The 23,485-nt window shown below is 33.7% G+C and overlaps 1 protein-coding gene across 3 annotated transcripts in view; it reads left to right on the forward strand.

Annotated features, from left to right (window-relative positions):
* LOC142976735 (lachesin-like) overlaps positions 1 to 23,485 on the forward strand; it is a 115,302-nt gene that overhangs the window by 15,995 nt on the left and 75,822 nt on the right. The window contains exon 1 of one of the 3 annotated variants that reach the window (XM_076120262.1): positions 19,118 to 19,572. The exons of 1 other annotated variant lie outside the window; for it this stretch is intronic. In XM_076120262.1, coding sequence (XP_075976377.1) covers positions 19,565 to 19,572 — 8 coding nt within the window. In that variant the 5' untranslated portion in view covers positions 19,118 to 19,564. Of the gene's footprint in view, positions 1 to 19,117; positions 19,573 to 23,485 lie in introns of those variants that run through there. One more of the 3 variants, XM_076120261.1, reaches the window with a different exon arrangement.

The following is a 23,485-nucleotide window of genomic DNA, read 5'->3' on the forward strand; positions in this document are numbered from 1 at the left end:
TCATTTTTTACGGTTTTATAACGTGTCTATAAACACGTCTTTTGAGCTTTGAATAGTAATAAGCGAAAATTTTCATACGTTTGAAGTGTTTCTTTGATGGCGTGGCTTTCGCACAAAGCAATTAAATGAATTTTCATATTATGTTTCGGTATAATACCTATTTTATTTGTTGTTTGTCAATAGCATTTATGAAGCAAAAAGTTAAAGATTCTATACATTCGTAATCGTCAAAGACCGAATTTTCAATGCCTATAGAAATGAGATGAATAAGTTTTTATTTATTATATCAATTGAAAACATCAATGGCGATTTCGTGATTTGAATATTTTAGCGTGTCCCTTATGTATGAATATAATTGGACCTATGCAAACAGGTCCTGGTTCATAAATACAATGTTTATCTCTGAATGCATACGTTTGCACATTTGATAGTTGAACTTTGCACCCTTGCGTCCGTTTGCAAATACCAGATACTTATATACATACAATACATATAGGTACAGTTGATGTGTACTACTTTGATTAAGAAAACGTTTTAAATTCATGGTGTAGTACAAAAAGTGTAACGCTACCGTGCTCTAGGGCATGATTTTAAACAAGGTGATTAATTCGGAATTAAGAGATCCTCTATAGATAGCTATTTAATGTTGCTGACAACCTGATAATTTCATCGTTGTTTCACGGAGAAATTACTAATAAATACAGAAATATAATATCTTTCAAAATATACAATTTCCGCCGATGCTATTTCAATAGTATAACAAAATCTATTGATCTTAGTTTATAACCCTAAAATTCCGTTGATAGAGTTACAAAAGCCCTCTAACTATTATAATTAGAAACTTAAACAACACTTCAAACGGACCGATACGTACGTCTAAAATTAAAACGGAACCCAAAGAGTTTCCTTTCCCCTTTAATTTCAATTACGAGGTAACAAAACAATATTAAATGTAATGTTGTGCACCCCATAATGTCGTCCTTACTCTACTAATGATATCTTTGTATGGTACACGCGTGGCGTACAAAATGTACCGTGCCTGTGAATATGCCGACGGTAAGGGCACGTTCGTAATAAGCGAATGGTTTGTGACTGAGCCTACGTTTTTGCAGCTAGTTATCTGTTTTGTATGACGTGAGAGAAGTCTTCGAGAATTTTTAGTATGAATTAAGTAGCCCACTTTTTTCAACATAAACCTAACTATTTCAATTCTAAGTAACTTCGTAGTCGTCACGTTGGTACACTTGGGCCTGGTTTTCCCACTCATGGATAAGTATAAGAAAGCTTAGAAGACAATATTTTGATAGATGTTTAATGCATGAATGTTATTGTCATTTTGTCTAGCAGATAGCTTGTTTGACACTTATTCATAATCCATGAAGCTGGCTCTAAAACTTACAAAAAAAAAAGTTGAAACAAGTTTTAGTACACAAGTTTCGAACTCTGTTTGAAGCTACACCCAGTGTAACCGGATTAGGCTGAATATATGGCGTTCTCCGGAGCGCCATCACATATACGCAAACAAAGGAATAGCCAATATTCTGGTGGTTAAATAGATGTCAGGATATTGACAGTTATTAGGCTATTGAGTAGCTATCAAGATTAGTTTTTTGGAAAATAGAAATTTTAAAGATCCAAATGTCGAACTGTCGATACGAAAACAAAACTTCTCAGGTATGGTAGGAGAAATAGAGAGTGTACCTGTTTATTCTGCATACTTGGCGACTAGAAACAAAGTCCTGCACAGTTGACTGGTTTGAACGAAACTGGCCACCGTAGCTGAAATCGGCCAGAATGACATTATTACAACGAGAACGATGTTCCTACTGGCTATGATATTTTTTGCGGTTAGCAAAGAGCATGTGTAGTATCAAAGTATACACTGTTTGCAAAACGAAAACGCGACCTTAATGAAACGCAGTGTCGAAGTCACCAGATTTGATTAGAGTTCCACGCGAGGCACGTAGCTGTTATGTTCATTTGATTAAATGAATGTTTGATTCGAAATAGTTTGCTTAGCAAAGCGTCTGTCGGTGTCAAGATATTACATGCGCTGAGAATGTTAATTCGGTGCTTTGATTCAGTGTTTGAGAATTAGACTTTGTTTAGTTCTAGAGTATTAGCTTGCAATTTATACGAGCTTGTCTCTGTTGCATTACTTGAAACTAATGAGTATACGATTAGATTTGCTGTTGGTGGATTTGATATTGTTTCGTCTTGAAGTAACTTTGTAATGAAGTTTTGAATTTCATAATAATAGTAGGTAATGCAAATTCATGTCTGCTCTGTCGTGGTGTGGAAACATACTTTACTTATTATCTTCTTTAAATGTAACGTTAATTTTATAACTTAAAACGAATTAAAATTAAAAATTGTACAGAACAGAAATGTATAACCTTTTGCGAATTCGTTGTGCAATTGCCATGATAAGTGAGGAATATAATGACGTCATATACTAGCACTAAGAATGCGTTTGAAATTTTCAAATTGAACGAAACATTTCAAGGTTTCTCGGAATGTCCGCGCTGGAGGAATTCCATTTGCATCTTTTGAGTATTCTGAATTGCTTGGGTTTTGTAAATCATGCGCATATATTGTAGCTTTACATAACGTTGCATCATGAATTCTCAGTGTAAAACCGCAATCAATTTCGTGTGTATTGTTATAAATGGCCCTTATTAAATGGCTTATTACAGATTCAATGCCTATTTCACATATTAAATTCGGTGGCTTATTCCGTTTGGACGATTCAGCTATTAATATGATGCAATTATTTCGTACTGCTCTTTGACTTTCGATAAACAATCATAATAATATTATTGTGATACAAATTTGCAGATCCGATAGGTTTAACCGTAAACAAGTCATAATTCTTATGCCTGTTTTTTATATTAAAAGTGTTTATATAACTAATAAATGGATTAGTGGCCACAGTGAACTGGCAAGCGTGTAGTCATTGCGCTAATAAGTTACGAATACATTTTTGTTTACGAAACATAGTTCAAAACAAAGTCGTGACTAGAACCTTTGCTACTTGCACCATTACAACATTCATAGTAGTTTCGTAGCAAGGATAATATGTTCGAAACATCGTAACCACTGCTATTTCTTCGTAGCCGATCGGATGCACAGAGGTTTGGACATATGTAGCAAGAGCTAACTACCCATATTTGTAAAGTACTGCAGCCGAGATCGTTTTACTGAAGCCAAACATAATGAAAGTAACAATATTTTCTCATTTTTGAGTGCAATAACATGCGGAGCGTTATCCGAGCCACAACGCCCCGAGCATCGGCCACCACTGTCAGTAATACAAAATATGCCGTCATCAAAAATTCAACGAAACCGACTGCATGAATTATGGTCACAATGCTTCAATGGAAAATAAATACGGCTGTCCGACGTCAACGACATTTCATACGTATGTATGTTTGTCATTACGTTAATAACGGAATACCGACAATGGGCTTTGTATTGGATTGGAATATACAGACAGATGTGATTTATACATAAAAAATACCAGTAAAGGATAGAATTCAAATTGTACTTTCTACAAGATTTATTTTTTAAACAGAGTAGGTACTTTGAATACTGCTTCAAAATAGAAATTAAACGTTTTTTTTTTAAAGGCAACTCCTACTCTAAAAATTGCTCTTGTGTCGCGGGGACTTTTACAAAGATACAAATAACGAACACAAAGTACAACCAGACCTGAAACAACTATTTGTGTACATTTAAAAAGAACAAGCCGTGAGTTTCTTGCCGTTTCTTCTCAAGAGCAACAGCTTTCCCGAAACGGTGGTAGATAAAAAATATTTTGACGATTTCAAATACTCGTTAAAGTTTATGAAATAAAGAATATTTGACTTTGGCTTTGACTTTGTGTATCGCACAAATTAATAATTGTTTCGTGTGAAAAATCAAACCCACGACTTCCCGGCGGAATGGTAGCGGCGTGGCGACGTTAACCCCTGCGCCGCTCTTTGTTAGATAACGTGTGTTTAGAGATTAAAGTTTACAGTTCTAAAAAGGCGTGATATTGTCAAGACATTCATTTGACAAGATATAAAGACTAGTTATTGAGTCAAATCAGTACCAACTATGTGTCAAAACACTACATTAATTTTCTTTGCGGTTGTCTGTCCGTCATCATTCATAAATGTTCACGATTTATTATTCGCACGGAATTGGCTTTGCGATTCCGTGAAATGTCGTATTAAAACGGTTGAATGAAGTGTAATTTTAAAAGGCAAAAGTTTCTTTAATAGCCTCCGATTTAAAAACATTTTAGCTCTTTCACTTAAACTAAAAGGTTCTTTAAAAGTAATCATTTTACATTTAAGCTGGCATTCACAGAATTACACTATTATTTATTATTAATTTTCTTCCAAAAAAGCTTAACAGTCGTTACTTTAATTTAATAAAATTATGACCATGTTCTGTTGAACAATTACGACAAATTGTTAAAAATATATATAACGGACGACTATCGACGACTTTATTCCGGTAACTATGTTTCTACAAGTCACCTACACTTTATTTTTTAAACAATAAACCGACTTCTGTGTGTTCTGTGGACTACATTACTATATACTAAATACTTATTTACTTACTGTGATCTTACTGCGCATATTACACAACATAGGCGCCTGCGATTTAATCCGCGAAGACTTCACTGCTGTTAGGGATACGGTGTTGTTATATCTATACTAATACTAATATTATAAAGCTGAAGAGTTTGTTTGTTTGTTTGTTCGATTGTTTGTTTGTTTGAACGCGCTAATCTCAGATACTACTGTTCCGATTTGAAAAATTCCTTCAGTGTTAGATAGCCCATTTATCGGGGAAGGTTATATGTTATATATCATCACGCTACGACCAGTAGGAGCAGAGTATCAGTAAAAAATGTTACAAAAACGGGGAAAAGCTTGGCCCATTCTCTGTTATGTGACGCAAACGAAGTTGCGCGGGTCAGCTAGTAGTCTATAGACTTCCTCAACCAATAGACTATTCCACACAAAAACTCAAACAAATAAACTAACTCCTTAAATTTATATTATTAGCATAGATTTCGGAAAAAAGTTTCCATCAAATAAAATCAACGTTGGCATTAAATACAATGAAACTTTATATAAGGGTTTAATCGACGGCTTGGACAGTTGATGTTGCAAGCCAGCAGAGTGCAACGCCAGTACCACTCATACTCATCGTATTTTTATTGACAATAACGGAGTCATTAATGCATTTATTGCCATGATTTATCCTCTTCAAAATGCAGAATCTCGTTCAACTACCAACTCACACAATTTGCAGCCTCAAAGGCTATTATTAGGCCTAACTATTCTACTAATATTCACAATTGAAAAATACTAAACTAAAGGCTTGTGTAGAATTTAAGATTAATATGTGTTAGTCAAACCCGCGATCACGCAATTTGAAATCTTATACTTTTTTGAGAAATAGGTACGTAATGCAATTAATTTTGAGTCATCAATTTTATTCATGTATAAAACTGTAATGAATTAATGTAGAATTATTGTGTTATTAAATGCTTGGGATACTATTATTATATAAATATATATTATTACATACGTTAGTTGTTGGTAAACATATAAAATAAATAAACGTGTTATGGTTTTAAATTACATATATTATTATTATGTTTAATATCATCTTGTCAGTTTCTTAACAATATTTATTAAGTATAAGCGTAATGTTTGTTGTAGTAAATTATAATTAATGGATAACGTTAGTGCCACAATTGGATCTCATTTCAGCTTTGTAGTGACATGAATTTCGTTTATTCAAGAAAATTATTTTCATTTATTTGTCTAAGACCTGTTTGACATTGAAATATTTAATGTAATAGGTTCTAGACGACGTTACTGTTTGTTAAAAACACATTAGCTTATATGCCTTGAATAATTTGTACGAAAATAGAGGTTAATAACGAAGGTAGTCCAGAACAGAATAAGTACTTAGTTACTCTATTTCTGTTAGAACAATAATAAAATTAATTGTTATTTACCTATAGAGTTTAAAAAAAACTAAAACTTGCACGACTCATTAAACCTACTTTCGAGAGTTTTTTGACATTTTGGAATAATATTAATTACAATTATTTATGATCTTTGAGACCCGCAAACATCAACTGACCGCATGAATACCTACCCATATATGTATTTAATAATCCAGTTAGTTCCAATTCAAAAGCTATGAATAGAATAAAATTTATAGCAAAATTTATATTTGCCTGCTATTCTATGTGACAACATTATTATCACACACAAACAGATAAATTTTGTGGCACACAACACCCAATTTGCTACCCAAATTTTGGGCAAGTGAAATCTAAGTAATGTTGAACTAGTTGGTAATAAGTAGTTGTAATAAAGTTGGGCAGAAGTCCCAAGGGACCGGTCACGTAGTGAGCGAAACCGACAACCTCGAGTATGCAAGTTGGCAAGTTTGCATGTGAACTTACCCCCGCCTTATCGAAGTATCGAACCCAGTGGAAACATACTCTTAAACTTGAAGAGGTATTTACATTGGATGGTAAGTTAAAAATAGTCGCGTTCCACCTCTAGTCAAAGTTTTATGAAGTCTCCTTTCTGTGTAATGGGAAAATTGTACCGCGCGTTTTGAATAAGATAATAACACTAAAGTTATGTCTATCTTGTGTAACGATCTAATGCTCTAATATGTAATGTTGTTCAGCGTTCTTGTTATAATATAATGTTCTTTCTTTTCTTATTCAGCTAAAAGTAGTATTAATGTAATGATCTGATAGCAAATATTACTCTGTTGAAGATAAAACCAATCTTATTTTCACGTAGCAATATAAACGTAAAACCCCAGGTTGAGCACAATAAATGTGTTTCAAAAGAAAAACCATTTTAAATTTCCCCACTTTAAGTCCGAGTTTGAGAACAACAATATTTAACGGTGAAACTCAAACTTGAGACAACGGAGAAATCACACAAAAAGGTGTACATTTAGATGAATATTTAGATAATATAAATCTTATTTCACTTGTTATAAGACTTATTTTTAAATATTGATAATCCGTGTCTATATTTATCAGAATAGCTCTAGTCTTACTTTTACAAGAACTCTTTCTTACAAAAAGTCTATATTAAGACCTCCACGAATTTATAACAATCAAAATATTTGATTCAATAAAGCTCTTGAACTTGTGAAACAAGTAGCTCGTAATAAATATTGTATTTTGACATTTTTCGCAATATTCTCATCCAATTTTCATAGGAGGTTATTTATAACTGTTTCAGTCACGCAAAACCGCGAACCTGATAAGGGATATAAATCTTTGTATCGCCTGCCGATAAATAAAATAAATAAGATTTTTAATAATCAAAGTTTGCGGAACAAGATTAAATGACTTATAATAACGTTTGTATAAACTTAATAATGCGTTGTTTATATAAACGTAGAGTAGGTGGGGTTGAAATTAATTAAATGTGTCCTGAGCAGACATTTGCGTGTCGTGAAACGTGTCTCTTGAAGGACTGTCACACTTAATCTCCACACAACAGATACTTACTCGTCTGTTGTGTGCTCAAAGACACGCTCCACCACCTATTTACATTTTTGGAAGACAATTGTGTTTTACTTTTGAATAAAATAAAATAAATTTCGTTAAAGTGAGGTTGTGCTACTAGTAAGCTGTTTCGGACCATTAAAGCTTTAAGATATGGACTAAGCGAGTTGTAGCTGAGAGTATACGGCTCGGAATGGATAAAAATGGCTATATACCTAGCACATGCAGGTAACACTTAGGAGCTATAATTCTATAAGTTACGGTGAAACTTACATTTGCACTGTAGTATAAGTTTAATCTTGGCTCTTTTTACTGTTTTATGAAACTTTATCTACAATCTGCTTTCTATAACAGCTGTGTAAGTTGTACGGTTGTTGGTGCAAGGAGAAACGTCGACATACAAAAACGGACTGCAAGATAAACTGTCGTCCAAAGTTAACGCAAGTCAACACTGACTAACTAGCAAGTAGCAAGTTGGTTTACCTCTAAATACCGTCTTGAACGTGAGAGATATACACAAGTTCATTGATCAAGCTATTGTTAACAAGATCCATATAACTTTATTGACTGTTTCTTTAAAGAAAAACTTCAATGCAAAAGAGACTAAGAATGTGCATCAGAAAAGCATTAGGTTTTACCGTAGTGGAGTAAAAAGTTTTTTGCTTACAATTCCAACTTTTATCCCTCACAGTATCTCCTCAAACGCAGACCGTTTATATTTATGAATTGTTTCCAATGACCGATTTGCATAAAAGATTATTTTGTTTCAGATCCTTTATTTTTTTAATTCTCACTACCAATATTATTCGTGCTAATTCCTATCCAAGCAAAACCATTGCTCTTATGTAATTTTCTTTCTAAAAATAACGTGTGACAGTTCGTGCCTAAGTATTCAAATTCAGTAAGCCGCTGAAATCTATTACAGATAGCATCAAGAGGATAGCTCTATAATAGTACAGGGCATTTCGTATAACAAGCAACATTGCCTTGTACCTCAGCAATGCGGACAAGTTAGCGGTCAGGGAACACGTGACGTCGCGTCCATTAAGGACTTGTGCCTACTATCCTCGCGCTTGTCACGTCAACGTTAATGGAACAGACGGTTAATACATTATTAGTTATGCTGAGTCAGGCAACATATAAGTATTACAAAATTGGTAGAAATTTGTTACTGGTCTAAAATTTAATTAATGTATCAAAGGAGAAAATTCATTAATATTGCATTTAAACTATTACCTAAGGCTATTGAGTTTAATAAAAAATAAGAAATTTTTAGCACCGAGAAATACGTGCAATGCGAAATAAAATTCTGGAGAGTTCGGGACATCGGAATACTTTTTAAAATTTTCTTTGTTTTCGTTGTATGATGTATCGTATGACAATGGACACACGAAAGCAATTGTCGTACCGTGCCGAGCGCCATCTAGCGGCACCTGAGTCGGAGCCATTAATCCGTGGCCCATCGCAACTGGATCCTTTCAAACTTTATTCATTGTTTCCAGTTTCGCTGCACTAAAGCTTGTCTCGCCCCGGCTCGCCTCTGTTTACTTAGATTGGATTTGTCTTTCATGCACCTCCTAATTCTCTGATTTCTTTTCTTAGATTGAATTAATCCGTAATTTCGTTTGGGATTTTTTTATTTGGAGATTACACGTTTGTTGAGGAAATGAATGGCGATAACTTGCTGCATTCGACGATTTGAGGAGCCGGCTTTGGTATGTTCAAGGTCTTGCAAAATCAAGATGGAAGTCGTAAGGAAGACAGCGACATAATTTGTTCACAGATTTGATCTTACATTTATTTGTCCAAATAAATGAAACTTGGCTTCTTTGGGTTTGAATTATTTGTAGTCATAAACTTGTAGGATTTAGTTGGTCGGACACATACTTTTGACATTTGATTCATCCAATTAACCAAACAAAATATCAATGGAATTCAACAAACAATGGTATTCAATAAAACTATACGTATTGGGTATACTCGTAGTAACAAAAGGGAATATAGAAGAGAATCCACTTCGTGCGAAACTATATTCATTTCATTACTATAACTGGATCTAACATTAAGAAATACCGTTATTCTAATTGGGTACCCAATTCGAGTATTCATTGGTGCTATCAACGGGCGGTATAATAGTGATATAGACGTTAGGAGTTAGGTATCATCTCTACATATTAATCGCTCAGATAGGAATTGTAGTGGTGTATTGTTTACGTGTTACGCAAATGGTGCGTTGTAAACTAAGGTTCAGTTCACATTGTGCGGGTTATTTACTATGATAAATAGTTAGCTTTGTAGGCACATTTTCCAAATATTATAAGGGTATTGTTGAACTGAAATTTTGGATGAAAGTCCGTAGGAAAGTAAAGGTTTTCATCGTTTCATTCCTGTTACATGAGTTTATGTCTGTTGCAGTGTGTGTAAAAGTATTTTGAGTATACAGCGATGTCTAGGACGCGATAATGTGATTTAAAATAACCTAACCTACCCCCACCTGGTTTAAATAACGCAAAGTAGGTGGACTGTTTTTCCGTACCATAATCGAAGGTACTCTATGAGAAGAGAGTCTCAAGCCACAGCACTCTGTATGTTAATATGGTAAAGAAAATATGCTGACGTTACACTTAACATTTCAATAATATCCAATGATAGTCTGTTATACTCTCAAACTCGCAAATCTTTACGACAACAGTACCTTATGTGTGTGTTGTAAAAGTGAAAAATGTATATTGCCTGTCAGAGAATATATTTATCGTGGTAGTAAAGCTGAAAACACCAGATTTAGAACGTTCATCTCGAGATTTGTTAGAAACTTGAAAACGCAACGTTTTCACTGACTGCGGTGTTGATGTATTGTAGCTGTTAGGTTTTTGTAAGCAGAATTTATTGTTTTCTTTTGTATTCTGTGATTTCATTTACATCTACATCGTAGTATTTGATTCAGCAGAACATAGCATCATAAACTATAGTAAAATATGAGATGATGTACTACTACGTTGTCACTAAAGACGATTTATAACAATAACTAGCGTTGTAAGTAATTTTACTCGGTAACTTTTTTAATTGTACAGTGCGGTCATTCATACGTCAGACCATATATCGTTCACGGTTTAATCAATCTGATTCCAAAACTCATCATATTGTTTAACAACCGCGTTTGTTAGAGCCGTATAAAAAATAGTATTGGAAAGCAATTAATTTGTGAATTGGCCGGCCCCGCGGCTGCGGTGCGGCGGCGGCGCGGTAGCGTGGCGTGAAACCCCGACAAATAGCGCACGTCATTTTATTCTGCTGATCTCATGTTTGTGCCCTTCGCCATCATATTTAAATTGAATTTTGGAATACGTAGGAATGCAAACAGTGGCAGATTATTACGGCAGTTCGACTGAACGAGTTAATGTCCATCTTTTCAATTATATTTGATCGTTGACGTTCGTTTTAATAATATTGAATCGATTTATTTTACGCATGTTTGTAAAGGAGACTATAAATCATTTTATGCTTTTTTCATTTGCTGAATGGTTGATTATCAACATAACCTATTGTATTTTAATTTATAAGTGTGTGTAGGTGATTACTATAAACGTCGTTTAATGATCTTGTAATACAAGCCTAATAATTCCGAGACACATTATGTTAAAATATATTTTAAATAATAACTTACCTTTTAATCACACTCATCTTTACAATTAAAACAAGTAAATACGACTTAATGAAACGGGCTTAATAAAAGTTTATGTTAATTAACACCCATTTAAATCTATCATTACTCTGTCACTGATATGAAGGAGAGTTTAAGCCCGAAATTATTTGAGTGGTTTAACAAAGAGTTGAATCGTAATGACGACGTATAAAAGGTGATAGAGACGATCTCTACTATTGTCTGTGTAACAAAAGTGTAGAGTCACATTTAATCGTCGGTTTGGCATTCGTTTGCATATGAGTACGTTGTAAAATGTTTATGCCAGGTTTCACTTTGTACTGAAGGTTATGTGATGTGTAAAGAGCGTTGTGAATTTACACTTATGACTTTTATGTGATAAAGCATTATTCTTGTAATTTCTTTGGCGGTTATGCAGGTGTGTATGGTACTGTGGTACTTAGTCGAAAACATTTAATAACTTTATGATGGAACTTTAATCGTAACAACCCTGTTTCCTTTTTCTTATTTCTTAGACTGTTTAGTACTGGCCGTTTGTAAAAACTAATCGATAGTAACTCAGTTTCCAAGTTCCTTTTAAAACAGTTATTAGTTAGTATTTGATTGTATACATTGGGGATAAAAGTAAGTGATTAAAACCGTTCCTAAATAAAAGAACTACATTTTTTCATTGTCTTATATTTTACTTTAATCGGTTAATAGTCAAAGAGCGAAATAAAACTGTCAGTGGTTAAACTGTAGTCTTGTGTAGCGGCGTCCGATTTCTTCACGAGATAAATATTGCAAGGAACCTAAGTCCTGCAGATATTTGCTCTTAAGATACAGGCGTCAAGGCGGAATGCATTCTGTGATACATACGTTAGCTAAAATATTTTATATATATTTCTTAGGTTATAACGATAAAGAACATATTAGACAATATCATTTTTTTTTAAGTAGGGTAGGTGCTAAAACGTCCTATGTACAGAAGTATTGCAGTAGTAACAATCACACATACACCAAGATGTACGTAAAATGTGAACCATTTTCTATAAGTCGCATACACCCACTTCCTGACATCGCATTTTTATTCAAATCCATTGAAATACGTTATCCAATGCTCTCTCAACTAGGTTAGCATAACTACATAGTTGAATATAAAACTGCATCAAAAACTTGCAACCTTTATTTCAACATGCAACGATACTAACAAGACTGCACGGGAAATACACATGCGCTCTTTGTAAAGTCGGATTTCTTATGAAAATGTTGGAAAAATATTTTAACGTAATAATCTGGTGAGATTCATGAGTAGCCGGCGTGTCATTACATGCAGGATGTCGTCGGGCTAACGAGCTGCGAGCAAATAACTCCTCATAATACAACCGAGGCACTGGAGGTATACCGTCAAATGGATCGTTCACAATGACATAGTACTTGCCCGAGTTGTTTGCATTGTGATAGATTGACATGTTGTAAGCATTAAGATTTCTTTAGAGACTTCATATAAGTGATGTAAAGAAACGGAGGGTTACTGTGGCCTTTTGTTCGGTTTGATAGAATATTGTTACTATGTGTGGCTGCAATTTCGTTACAGAGCCCATTATACTCAAAAAGTATTAGTATGTCGTACATTTTCCCTTTAAATTATTTTTTTATACTTTATATATTAAACCTACCTACAGAAAAGGTAAAGCACTGTTACAATTTGTGCTCGATTTCTAATTATCTTTATTCGTTGACAATAATCATAGACTTATTACAATTAACTATACCTAATCATAATCAAATGCGTACAATAAAAAGAATACAAAAAAAATACAAACACCATATTTTCAATACAAAACCCAATCAGAAACTACCAATAAGAATAACCGCACTAATTACCTTAGACCATCGCAACAGGACTAACGTACTTAGCAGGCAATTACAAGGCAGTGACTGCACCAGTACGGTGTAAACGAGCGCTTGCGTCACGGAATGTGGTCGGCACATTCACTGGCAACACGCTCACTGTTATTAATAAAGCTCTTAGATTAAAACTACCGTGCTACGAATTTACTTTGTGTATTTGGGACGACACTACTGTCTTACCGCGAGTTTAGGATATGTTTTCTAAGATTAAATGTATTGAAGTGTTAAATCTTTGCAAATAAAAATGATTCACCGAAATGTACGTTCGCGTATAACTTTTGGACAACAACATAAAATTAAATAATATTTTTTTTAATGTGTTTGTTATTGTCAGGACTACATATTTTACGTCAATAGGATCCAGATTCCCATGGGAATTGGATTAGTCTGTTAAAATTGCACAATTATGTATCTGCTATATGTGCCTATATCCGAACGGAGTCGGGCCGGGCCACTAGTCGTTTATAGTTAATTTGTGTCGACGCCTAATCAAACATCGAATTACGCTTGCTGACTAGGCTTCCTTGTCATAGCTACTTGATACGTCAAAGGAGTAGAGTTGGTGATATAATACTTTAATGGACTAAAGGCTTCAAATCCAGGCTTCCTCAATTTGGTTTCTAAATAAGTAATTATAAAGATCTAGTTCATTGTTAATTTCAGCGATTTATTAAGTAAAATCGAGCAATCTCCTACCCGAAGTAATTACGATTTACCCAGAATCTGGCCGACCCTAAATCGCTATCCTATTTTTATTGGTTTTATATTGAACGTAATTATGTTTAAAAATTATACTCAGCTACCATTTTTCAGGGAAGAGAATCTGAATTGAAGAAGCCTTCAATTTACTAAGACGCTGAATACATAAAAGCACCTACTGCCTTAGAACAAGACTATCACCTCATTTCCTCGGACTGTAATCACAGTTTTACCTAGCATCTTTATATTCAGCAATTCACCCATTAAGGCATTCTACAGGAGAGAGCAACGTTCCCTCGTTGGTGTTTACTAGCTGTTAATACTAAAATAGAGCTGCATATTTAATCCTCATCTTAAAAGACCTTTGCCGTTTTTATTCAGAGGGTTGGCGCAATAAACCCGACTTAAAATGAAAGAAAGATTAACGCGTCTAGACTATTTTAACGTAAAAGATGGCAAGGTATGAATTAAATAGCACTTCATCAATTTTAATGGTTTGTAATTGACAGGGATTTATTTATACAACTCTTCATACCAGCCATTTATACTCTTCTAGCGATATCGCCATTGTCAATAATATTTTTATAGATATATTGTAATTTAATTTGCTTTCGGAACCTATATTTTAAAAATTCTAAATTGATATAGGTATTCTAGGTATAGCCCTAAATGTTTTTCCGGTCACACCAAACGTTGTTCAATTCTATTACCAACAGTGTAAGAAATTCAGTACAATAGAATTGTATTGAAGTAAAAGCGCCCAAGAAAATAGTCAATAGGCCTTATACAGAACCTAACGAAACTAGCGAAAACTGTGTACATCTCTCCCGAAGCCTTCAGGGAAATACAGAAGTGATGTTTTGTATTACAATAGCAAGCGAAACTTACACGGAATACAAAGGAAAAAATAAGTATGCCTCTTATAAAGATCTCAGGTCGGGAAAGAAAGTAAAAAGTCAGGGTGTGTGTTACCAATTCAAAGTTGCAAAGATAGTGATGTGAATGTAAAATTATGTTGATCGTTGAGTTTTAGACTTTCTACTTCAAGAATAGTTTTTTAATAGACGTGCTAGAGGCTTCAACAACCCGTCAATAAATATGTTTTTTAACGTATTACAGTATTCACTTAACTGGACTATGCAATTGTTGAATTCGTAATTATGTCTAGTTGAATTAGGATACAAGAAAATATACCCATTCTGAACGTGACAATTATAATACAGTAGCCGAAATTAACATTAATTGCTCCAGTAAATCGAATTCAATTACAATTAATCAATCACATTATGATTGACAGCTGGTCTGATAAGCACGCGTTATCAATAATATGCTACCAAAATTTAAATTTATCGTTTACGAGAATCTAATTTAACAATTCCAATACTCAACGCTCATTTGTATTGAAATTTTAAATACCGTTCATGTAGAGGTTATATGTAGTGTAAAGCAATATAAACGAACGAGTGAACTAACACGGATAAATCAAATAGTTGCTAACCAAATTGTATCGAGCGCCATGGTTCGGTAGACGTTGGAAGTTGGTCACAGAATACAGTTCAAGACTCGACCGCAAGGACTTCGTCATTATTGAAGTGCCTTTAATTGGAACTGAAGAGCAAGCAATTATTATGCATAACTTTACGAGAGCCATCCTCTCCCTTCCCGAGTTAATAGAGGTTCTATTAATTGACAAGAATTGATTTTCCATTGAATATTATAATTGTAAATTTCCACGTCTTCTACCAATTATTCTCAATCAAAAACGCCTCTTCAAATCGATTGGATAACGTTAATTAAAAATGTTGAACGCATGAAAAGTAGTAAAGAGCTTTACGTGTATACGAAACGCCCGCGTTAATTAAACTTCCATAAGGATATAAAATATATTCAAAGGAACCGGCCATCGAATAATGCTCGGATATTTTCGGCCAACAAAGTTATTTATTATAAGGGTATTTCTATAAAACATTACAAAAGACAAGGAAGTCACTTTTCACGAAGCTATGAATACCTCGTGAAGAAGGAAAAAAATTAGTTTCCGCTTTGAAAGTGTCTCCCTTAGATTTTAATATTTATAAAATCCTGTTGAGGACCGAAGTTGTGCAAACTGTCTACACTTTTTTGTGAGGACCCCAAAGTTGGCGTTTTCATAACTCTTTCTTTGGTGGAAGGACTTTAACAAGTTTTCCGCTGACACAACATCCCCTCTAGCTGGTTTCGGGAACGATAAATAGAATGTAAACGGTTTATAAACCTTCTATTTGAGAAATATGTGCAGAATATACCGATTTAAGATGTTCGAGCTTACCAAGTGTAGTTTGATTTACGAGCTCCGTTGAGTGTAAAAAACATGTAATGGCCGAAAATAAAGTTCTAAGAGTTTTATTATTGTCTGCACAAACATTGCTGTCTCTGACAGTTTTATCTTGATATCTGTTCGCTTGATATATTAATCCGAGGTACTAATATGAAAAGTGTCTACGACAGCATTGGCAGTAACTTGGTATTTCCTATTGTTCTAGGTATTGATGATATGAATATTTTTATAGAGTTGTTGTAATAATGTTTTCTTTACTAAAGTTTCTAAATAAGCTTTTATACCTTAGTTCTGTTTCGAAGTTTGCAGTAGAGATAGTTAATATTTTATCGATTTCAGATGACGATGGGCTAACTATCTCATGCGTCCCACTTACTTAACTTTAATTATTTTCTGCTTCTCTAAATAATCGGCCACTTGTTAACGACTGTTGTGTTTCAACTTGATATTAATCACCGTTACAAGATTTCAAGCGAAGTGAGAAATACACAAACAAAGAAATCGTCTGAACGCTTCAGAGAGAGGGATTGTCGTAAATTAAACAGTTAAACACATTTCATTAATTAATTCTTCCTTCGGTTCAACTTTGTTTAAACTGTAGACTTAATTACTACGCTTCATAGGTTGTTTACCTACTAATTAGTTCAAATTGTTGCAATAAAAGAACCAGATTTATAAATGCATTGACACGTTCAAACCGCAAGTAATAAAAAAAAACACTCCTTTCGTTAACAATGAAAATTTATCTTATATGCAGACTGTACTATTACAGCAAAAAATAACTAGCGCAAAGAGGTTTTTAACTGAAATTTACTGCACGATGACGTCGAGAATCCAATTCGCCGTGTTATTATACATAGATAGAAGCGTCTACACCAGTTCGATTTCTCAATAGCTCGAAATCTCAAGTCTCGTCTTGCACCTGGATAATAATTGAAATATAAAACTTAGTCTACGATCGGTATGCTGCAGCGCTCTGTAGTACGATTATATTCGCAACTTCCACAACGAACAAGATACCGGCCGTCTTAACTCAAACGATACGCTCCAAAATTGAGGTTTGACTAAAGCTGATCGAAGTTTTCACAAACAATTGAATTACTAGAACCCGACCCGCGCTGTGCCCGCGTAAATTATCTTATTGCTTGTTAAAATTCCCCTCGCCCGATTTTACTTTCGTCGGATCCCGTCACATTAAAATCAAAACCAAGATTCATCCCTTCACACCTCGCGAAAAAATAATGTAATCATAAAATCCAGTTTATCTTTTACGCGCAAAATTCTCTCAGGCTGGCATTTTATATCTTTCCATATAACACGTGTTGAAGCCTTTCGTGGTGACAGCCAGTAAACAAAATAATATTTAGATATGAAGTCGTTATCTGGGGTTGAACTCGCGAGTGTGACAAAGTGACATCTATAAAGGCGGTTCAAGCGGCAAAACACTTGAATGTCGACATCATTGAGTTACGAAACGAGTAAATTGAATAAGTCTAAGATGCGGTATCGTCATGTTACAGTCTAAATAATAAAAGAGACTGAGCATTGTTTGTAGAGTTAGTGAACTTAGAATATTCATGCTAAGCAACCTAAAGGTATTTAAGTCTGAACAGCAACTAAAGTGGCAGTTACTGATAGTGATCGAGGTTATCTACACTCGTTTGAACAAAGAAAACGAAGCGCTCGCTGGCTACGTCATTGAGGTAGTGCTTAAAACTTAATGTCAAAATTACCATAAGACAAGTATTACTAAGATTGGTTCAATAGTATTATTCGATATCATAATACTAAATGAGGATTTCAAATATTATTAGTCTAATTTATACAGCAGAATATAAATACGATTTATTTATTACGGACATCCTTTATAGAGTTTAAAAAGCTCTCGTAATGAATAAAACCAGTAACTACTACTCTACCGACCCCAAGGCGGCTGGTCGAATGTTCGTGTGCAAATACTAACATTGCAAGTAAAACGAAAAACAAAAGAACAATAAAAAATCTACGATCAATTTTCCGAGTGGCGGTGTTTTATTACATTTGGGTTTAATTCATCATTCGTAGCTCATCGTGTCGGTATTGTTCGTGAGTTTGGGCACTTCGAAACAAACTTCCATGCTCAAGTGTTTGCGCTCCTGGCTCTTTACTAAATTGTTATTCATAGCTTTGTATAAACGCCGCCCGCTCGGAAAGAGTACTTCACTCATACTCTTACGCTCTTATCTCCTAGTTAATATCATCCCCAGTTGTAAGGAAATTATTTTTCCCTTTGTTTTGTCTGTAACTAGTTGGAGACGAAAAGTTTCTGTGTAAGGGGCTGTTACACGAATTGTGATTCGTTCTCCGGCAATATGTTTTGGAGCGTAATCAAACTTTATTACGTTTTATTTATTCATGTTATAACGTTGTCATATTAATATAATAGGCTTATCAACTTGAATATTCATAGCTGTAGTAGCCGTAAAACACGTACGTAACCTTAAATATAAAATAATACAGTGCGTTCACAGAATAAACGCACCTGATCTTAGAATTTAATTCATATTTTATTTATAAGTTGCTCTGCTCTTATTAAGGTACCCGACTTTATTGCTCGTAAAATATCCTTGTATACAGTTAAACGAAAAAATAAACAAAGAAAATACTAACTCAAGCTCAAAGTACAACTTAGCTATCAAACAGTTTGATTAATTATAAAAATGTTCAACGATACTCCTGTTACCAACAGTATCTTACATCCAAACTGAAACTTCAAGAAAAATAAGGATAGCAATAGTTTTCGTAGTTTCACGATCGCAAGATTGATAACGGACATGCGCAATTCTGTTTTAGCGCTGTCTCTGAATGAACGCTACTTTATCAAAGCGGGCGAAACACGACCTTATACCATTCGATTATGTTACATATTCCATCTGTTCACCTGTAATTGTGTGCACCAACGCATTGGCATGTTACCATGAAGATGCGTCTTGAACGGGCCACTCGCACATGTTCACTCCCGCCGCACACAGCTGTACAATGTACACGGAATCTCGACGACTCGAACTAAGTTGTCGTCCATGTGTGTACGTACATTTCTGTGTGTATATAAATTTTCGTTAAAGCAAGATAGGGCAAAAGAGGAAAAGCGTCCGTAGTAAAAGCGAGCAAAACGGCGGCCGGGTGCCCGGTGACAGTTGTCAGTATGTTGTGGAGCACGGTAAGGGATGGTGGTCTCGGGGGAGGACGGTTTTGGCGCTAAATACTCCGATTTCCCGCGCTCTCGCCGACCACGTGGACGCACCAATAATTAACTTTATAATGAAACGTTGTAATAGAACACTTTTAAAACTTATCGGACTGGTGTGTCGTCGAAATGTACTCGTGTAGTTTTATAAATAAAATAACTTTGAACTCATGATTGTGTCGTGCCACTTTGGTCATTGTCTTCGATCGTATGGGAAAGTAAGTATTGTACAAATAATTTTAATTATCTAAACAAATTACAATAATTAAAAATATTTCAATAAAAAATAGTGACGTGTCTGAATTCTGTGGCGGTTTATTTCGGAGTAAGCTGTCGTTTTTTTAGCATTTTATTAAGCAATGAGAACTTCCTAATTAAATATTTTTTGCATTTATTCGAAAGAGAATGAATGCGTTGTTCAATTCAAAGTATTATAATACTTATTTACTTAACTTAACTTTCCATCTTTGTTTGATACTAATTTTTTTTATTTAACTTTAAATTATTTTAAAGCAAAGGTTTATTTTTTGAAGAATTTAATTCAATTAAATTTTATTATACATTTTTAAAGCTGGCCACCACAGAAACGCAAACACGAATGCATGAATCTACTTTTAAAAGTTTTTAAGTAATATTTCTGGCGAGCATTGATTCATGATCACGTTCACGAACTCCAAAAATTTCCACAAGAAAAAAGAGTTTCAAAGAATTTGTTTTATAAACAAAATACCGTAATTTGTTTCACGACTTCCGCCGAACTTTTGAATATACATAATTACCTGAGCGTTTAGTATGGACTGAAAGCGTCACGCACGACACCCTCGGGGACACGACTTGTCTTCAATTGACATTATTCATATATTGTCACATTAAAATAATGAACATGGAACATTTTCATTCATTCATATTACAATTTGAATTTTAGATTAGATTAGCTAAAAACCACTGTAAATTTAACGTACGTTTCATAACTGGAAATAAAATAAACAGACATGTTTTAAAAGTAAAGTGAGATTTGTTTATTCAAGCCTACATTTTTATGGTTGTGCAATTTTCCGGGAGTAGATATGTTTCACTTTTATTTATTTAAAATAATTGCGTTAGCTATACTGGTGGTTTGTTACTAGAGTAATAGAGCGAAAAAAATAAATTCTAATAACAGTCTATTTTATTAATTTCTAACCTCATAAAAATAACGGTATTGTATAAAACCTTTTCGACATAATAATATAAGCATTAAAACAAAAGACTGTACGGAAAGTAGACACTCCTTGGTTGTGATCAATAATGAATGGTGGTATATTAATTATGTTCGTGTAACTAAATAGTCGAATCTTGCCTCCGGGAGCATGTAATAAATACAGAGATACGTAAGGATTTACACGCATACATCGCTCGTCAGGTTCGAACTTTAATGCCGCATCGAGTCATTAATTTGAAACATTTATAGTTGTTGTAATAATTAGTTTAATTAAATGTTATTTATTGCTGCCATTAATGTTACACAAAGAACATGTACTTAAATGTTTATAGACTGTGACGGAGATATAGATAGATCTATATTATTGTTTATTTTGCGTTATTTGATTATTTTTGACGTACCATTTTGCTATAATTCTCTTCATTATTCGGGTTATAAATGCATGTTATCATATAAGATCGCATTAAAATTTAGCATTCTATTTCAGAACTGTTTCAAGTCAATTCATATTTTGTTTTCGAATGACAATAATGGGTTAATTGCAAATTGTGCGACAATTAAGTAAAAAATGTGTGACTTATATTTAATTGTAATGTAAATCAAAAATAAAACATGATTCCAATAATGAGAGCTAAGATCTTCACTATAAAAACTGATAAATAATACACTAAAATTACTTCTCAAACTAAAAAAATTAACGAAAATACAAATTGCTTTCACACGGCTGTAAAAACTCAACTCCAATTTAAAATGAGAGTACTAAAACGTTCTAGAACGTTCGTGATTGGCTAGTTGTTCATCAATTATCCGCGGTCTGGCCAAATGAGTGAGAGTTCGCTCCGAGCCACCGTCACAGACATGCTCGGTTTAAACAGTTTACATGTTCATAGTGACGTAGATCAACTAAACTTTACTACTGGTATTAGGGAATTAGATTAATTTATAGCGATTGCTTCTGTTAGTTTACGTTTTAAATGTGATTCAACGTTTGCGTTTCAGTTTGAGATTGCGTTATAAGATAAATATAACATTTGAACGAGTTTCGCCTTATTAGAATTGTAGACATAAAATAGTACAATTTACTTTTCTTTTACTGTCATAATTTTATTAAGGAATCCTCAAGGGCACACAAAGATTGCACAAACATTTTACTATTTCATATAACGACAATATTCCATAATTAAAAAGCCTCATAATATAATATAAAACCAACAATTCTACTAAAATTTCGAGCGTCTTCAAAACTACACACACCAGTAATAAATTTATACATAGTCATACAAATCTATAAGATGTATCGTTTGAAATATATCACAAGTGTATATTAGGGGGTACGCACTGGTATATTAGGGGGGGGATTTAAATAGCAATATACCACCCCCACACCACAACAGACGGATGTACCCGAAGTTTACCGTCGCGTCGAATTATTAATTTGAAATAGTTTTGTAACTAAGTAATTTCGAGGTAATTAACGATAATAGTAAAATTGACTTGAAATTAAAACTCATATTATCTTTATTGTTATTTACTTGACACCATCGACTTGTTATTATATGGATCTCAAAACTTTTTACGGTATAGACTGCGGGATACTGCGGGACTTGGGTTTTTTCACAGGAGGTTTTTGATGGCATTTATTTGACACGACATAAGTTAATTGATACACCGTACCCAAAACATAGTCTATAACAGTTTGCATGAAAATGGAATCATTAAAAATGATATAAATTTAACTATATTTAAACAACATTAATTAACACAAAACACAACAAAATAATATTTTCTCTTTCATTTTCACCGATTTTACTTTGAAACTATCCATACATTAAAATAATACAGCGTCAAATATCAAAATATTCCTATTACATTCCAAAATGTTTCTCTTTCACCTAAATAAAGAGTTCTCTGTCAAAATAACAAAAAATAAGTTTAGTTATTCATACTTTACGCGGCGTGATGTACCATAATCTCATAAGCGTAAGCGTTACAAAGCCGAGCTTATTATAATAAATCTTTTATTTTTCACAAAATTGCCACAGATAAGCCACAGAGTTATTGCTCGAGATACGATCAGTTCCTAAGATGTTCAAATTAGCATAGCAATGACTTAAGATAATAACGCTCTTTTTTATACACCGTTGTAAAAATGTTATATTTTTAGGCTGTGATCTCTAGATTAGGATATTTTAAATTATGCTATTGATTCATATTTTACTCAACAACCTTTTAAAATCGGCATCCGTTTGATCGAGGAATTAATAATTCATTCACCCTTTAAAACATTATACGCATTTTTTATTCTACTTTACATTCAAACATAAATTATTTATTAGACTAAAATATTAGAGTATCTTGGAAATTTATCTATTTTAAATAGTTAATACTTTTTGTCGGAATTTCATATCATAAAAGTCTTAAAAAAAACTATAATTAGTTAAATATAGTTATATCTTTTTGTTGCGATGTAATTCAAGAATAACAAATATACACGAACCCAACAAACATAAGCCCTGTTAGTATTACTAATCTACTGCTTCATACTGAGTGAAATAAAAGGCTACGATATCCGTAGCACGTCACGTAGCGGCTACGCCGTAGCACGTAGGATGATTGTGTCCACAGAACAAATAAAGATTAGAGACTTATTTTATTATAAAACCGTGGTATTGTTATCATTTTGTAGTTGCAAAAATAAACTTTAACGCGTCAAGGAATTACAACAAGCACTAAAACTATTTTAGTCACGTAATACATTCATTCATTTTACTTATTATCATCATAAAAAGGGGAACCTCGTGTCATACATGCCTGTTAACAATAATGCTTATAATTGTCAAATATTTTTCAGCGCATTTTTATTGCGTGGCCAGGGTTTATCCGATCACTGAATTATACTTAATCAAATCACAGGATTTGGGTTATTATTT

The sequence above is a fragment of the Anticarsia gemmatalis genome, chromosome 11, assembly GCF_050436995.1.
Source record: "Anticarsia gemmatalis isolate Benzon Research Colony breed Stoneville strain chromosome 11, ilAntGemm2 primary, whole genome shotgun sequence".
NCBI lineage: Eukaryota > Metazoa > Arthropoda > Insecta > Lepidoptera > Erebidae > Anticarsia > Anticarsia gemmatalis.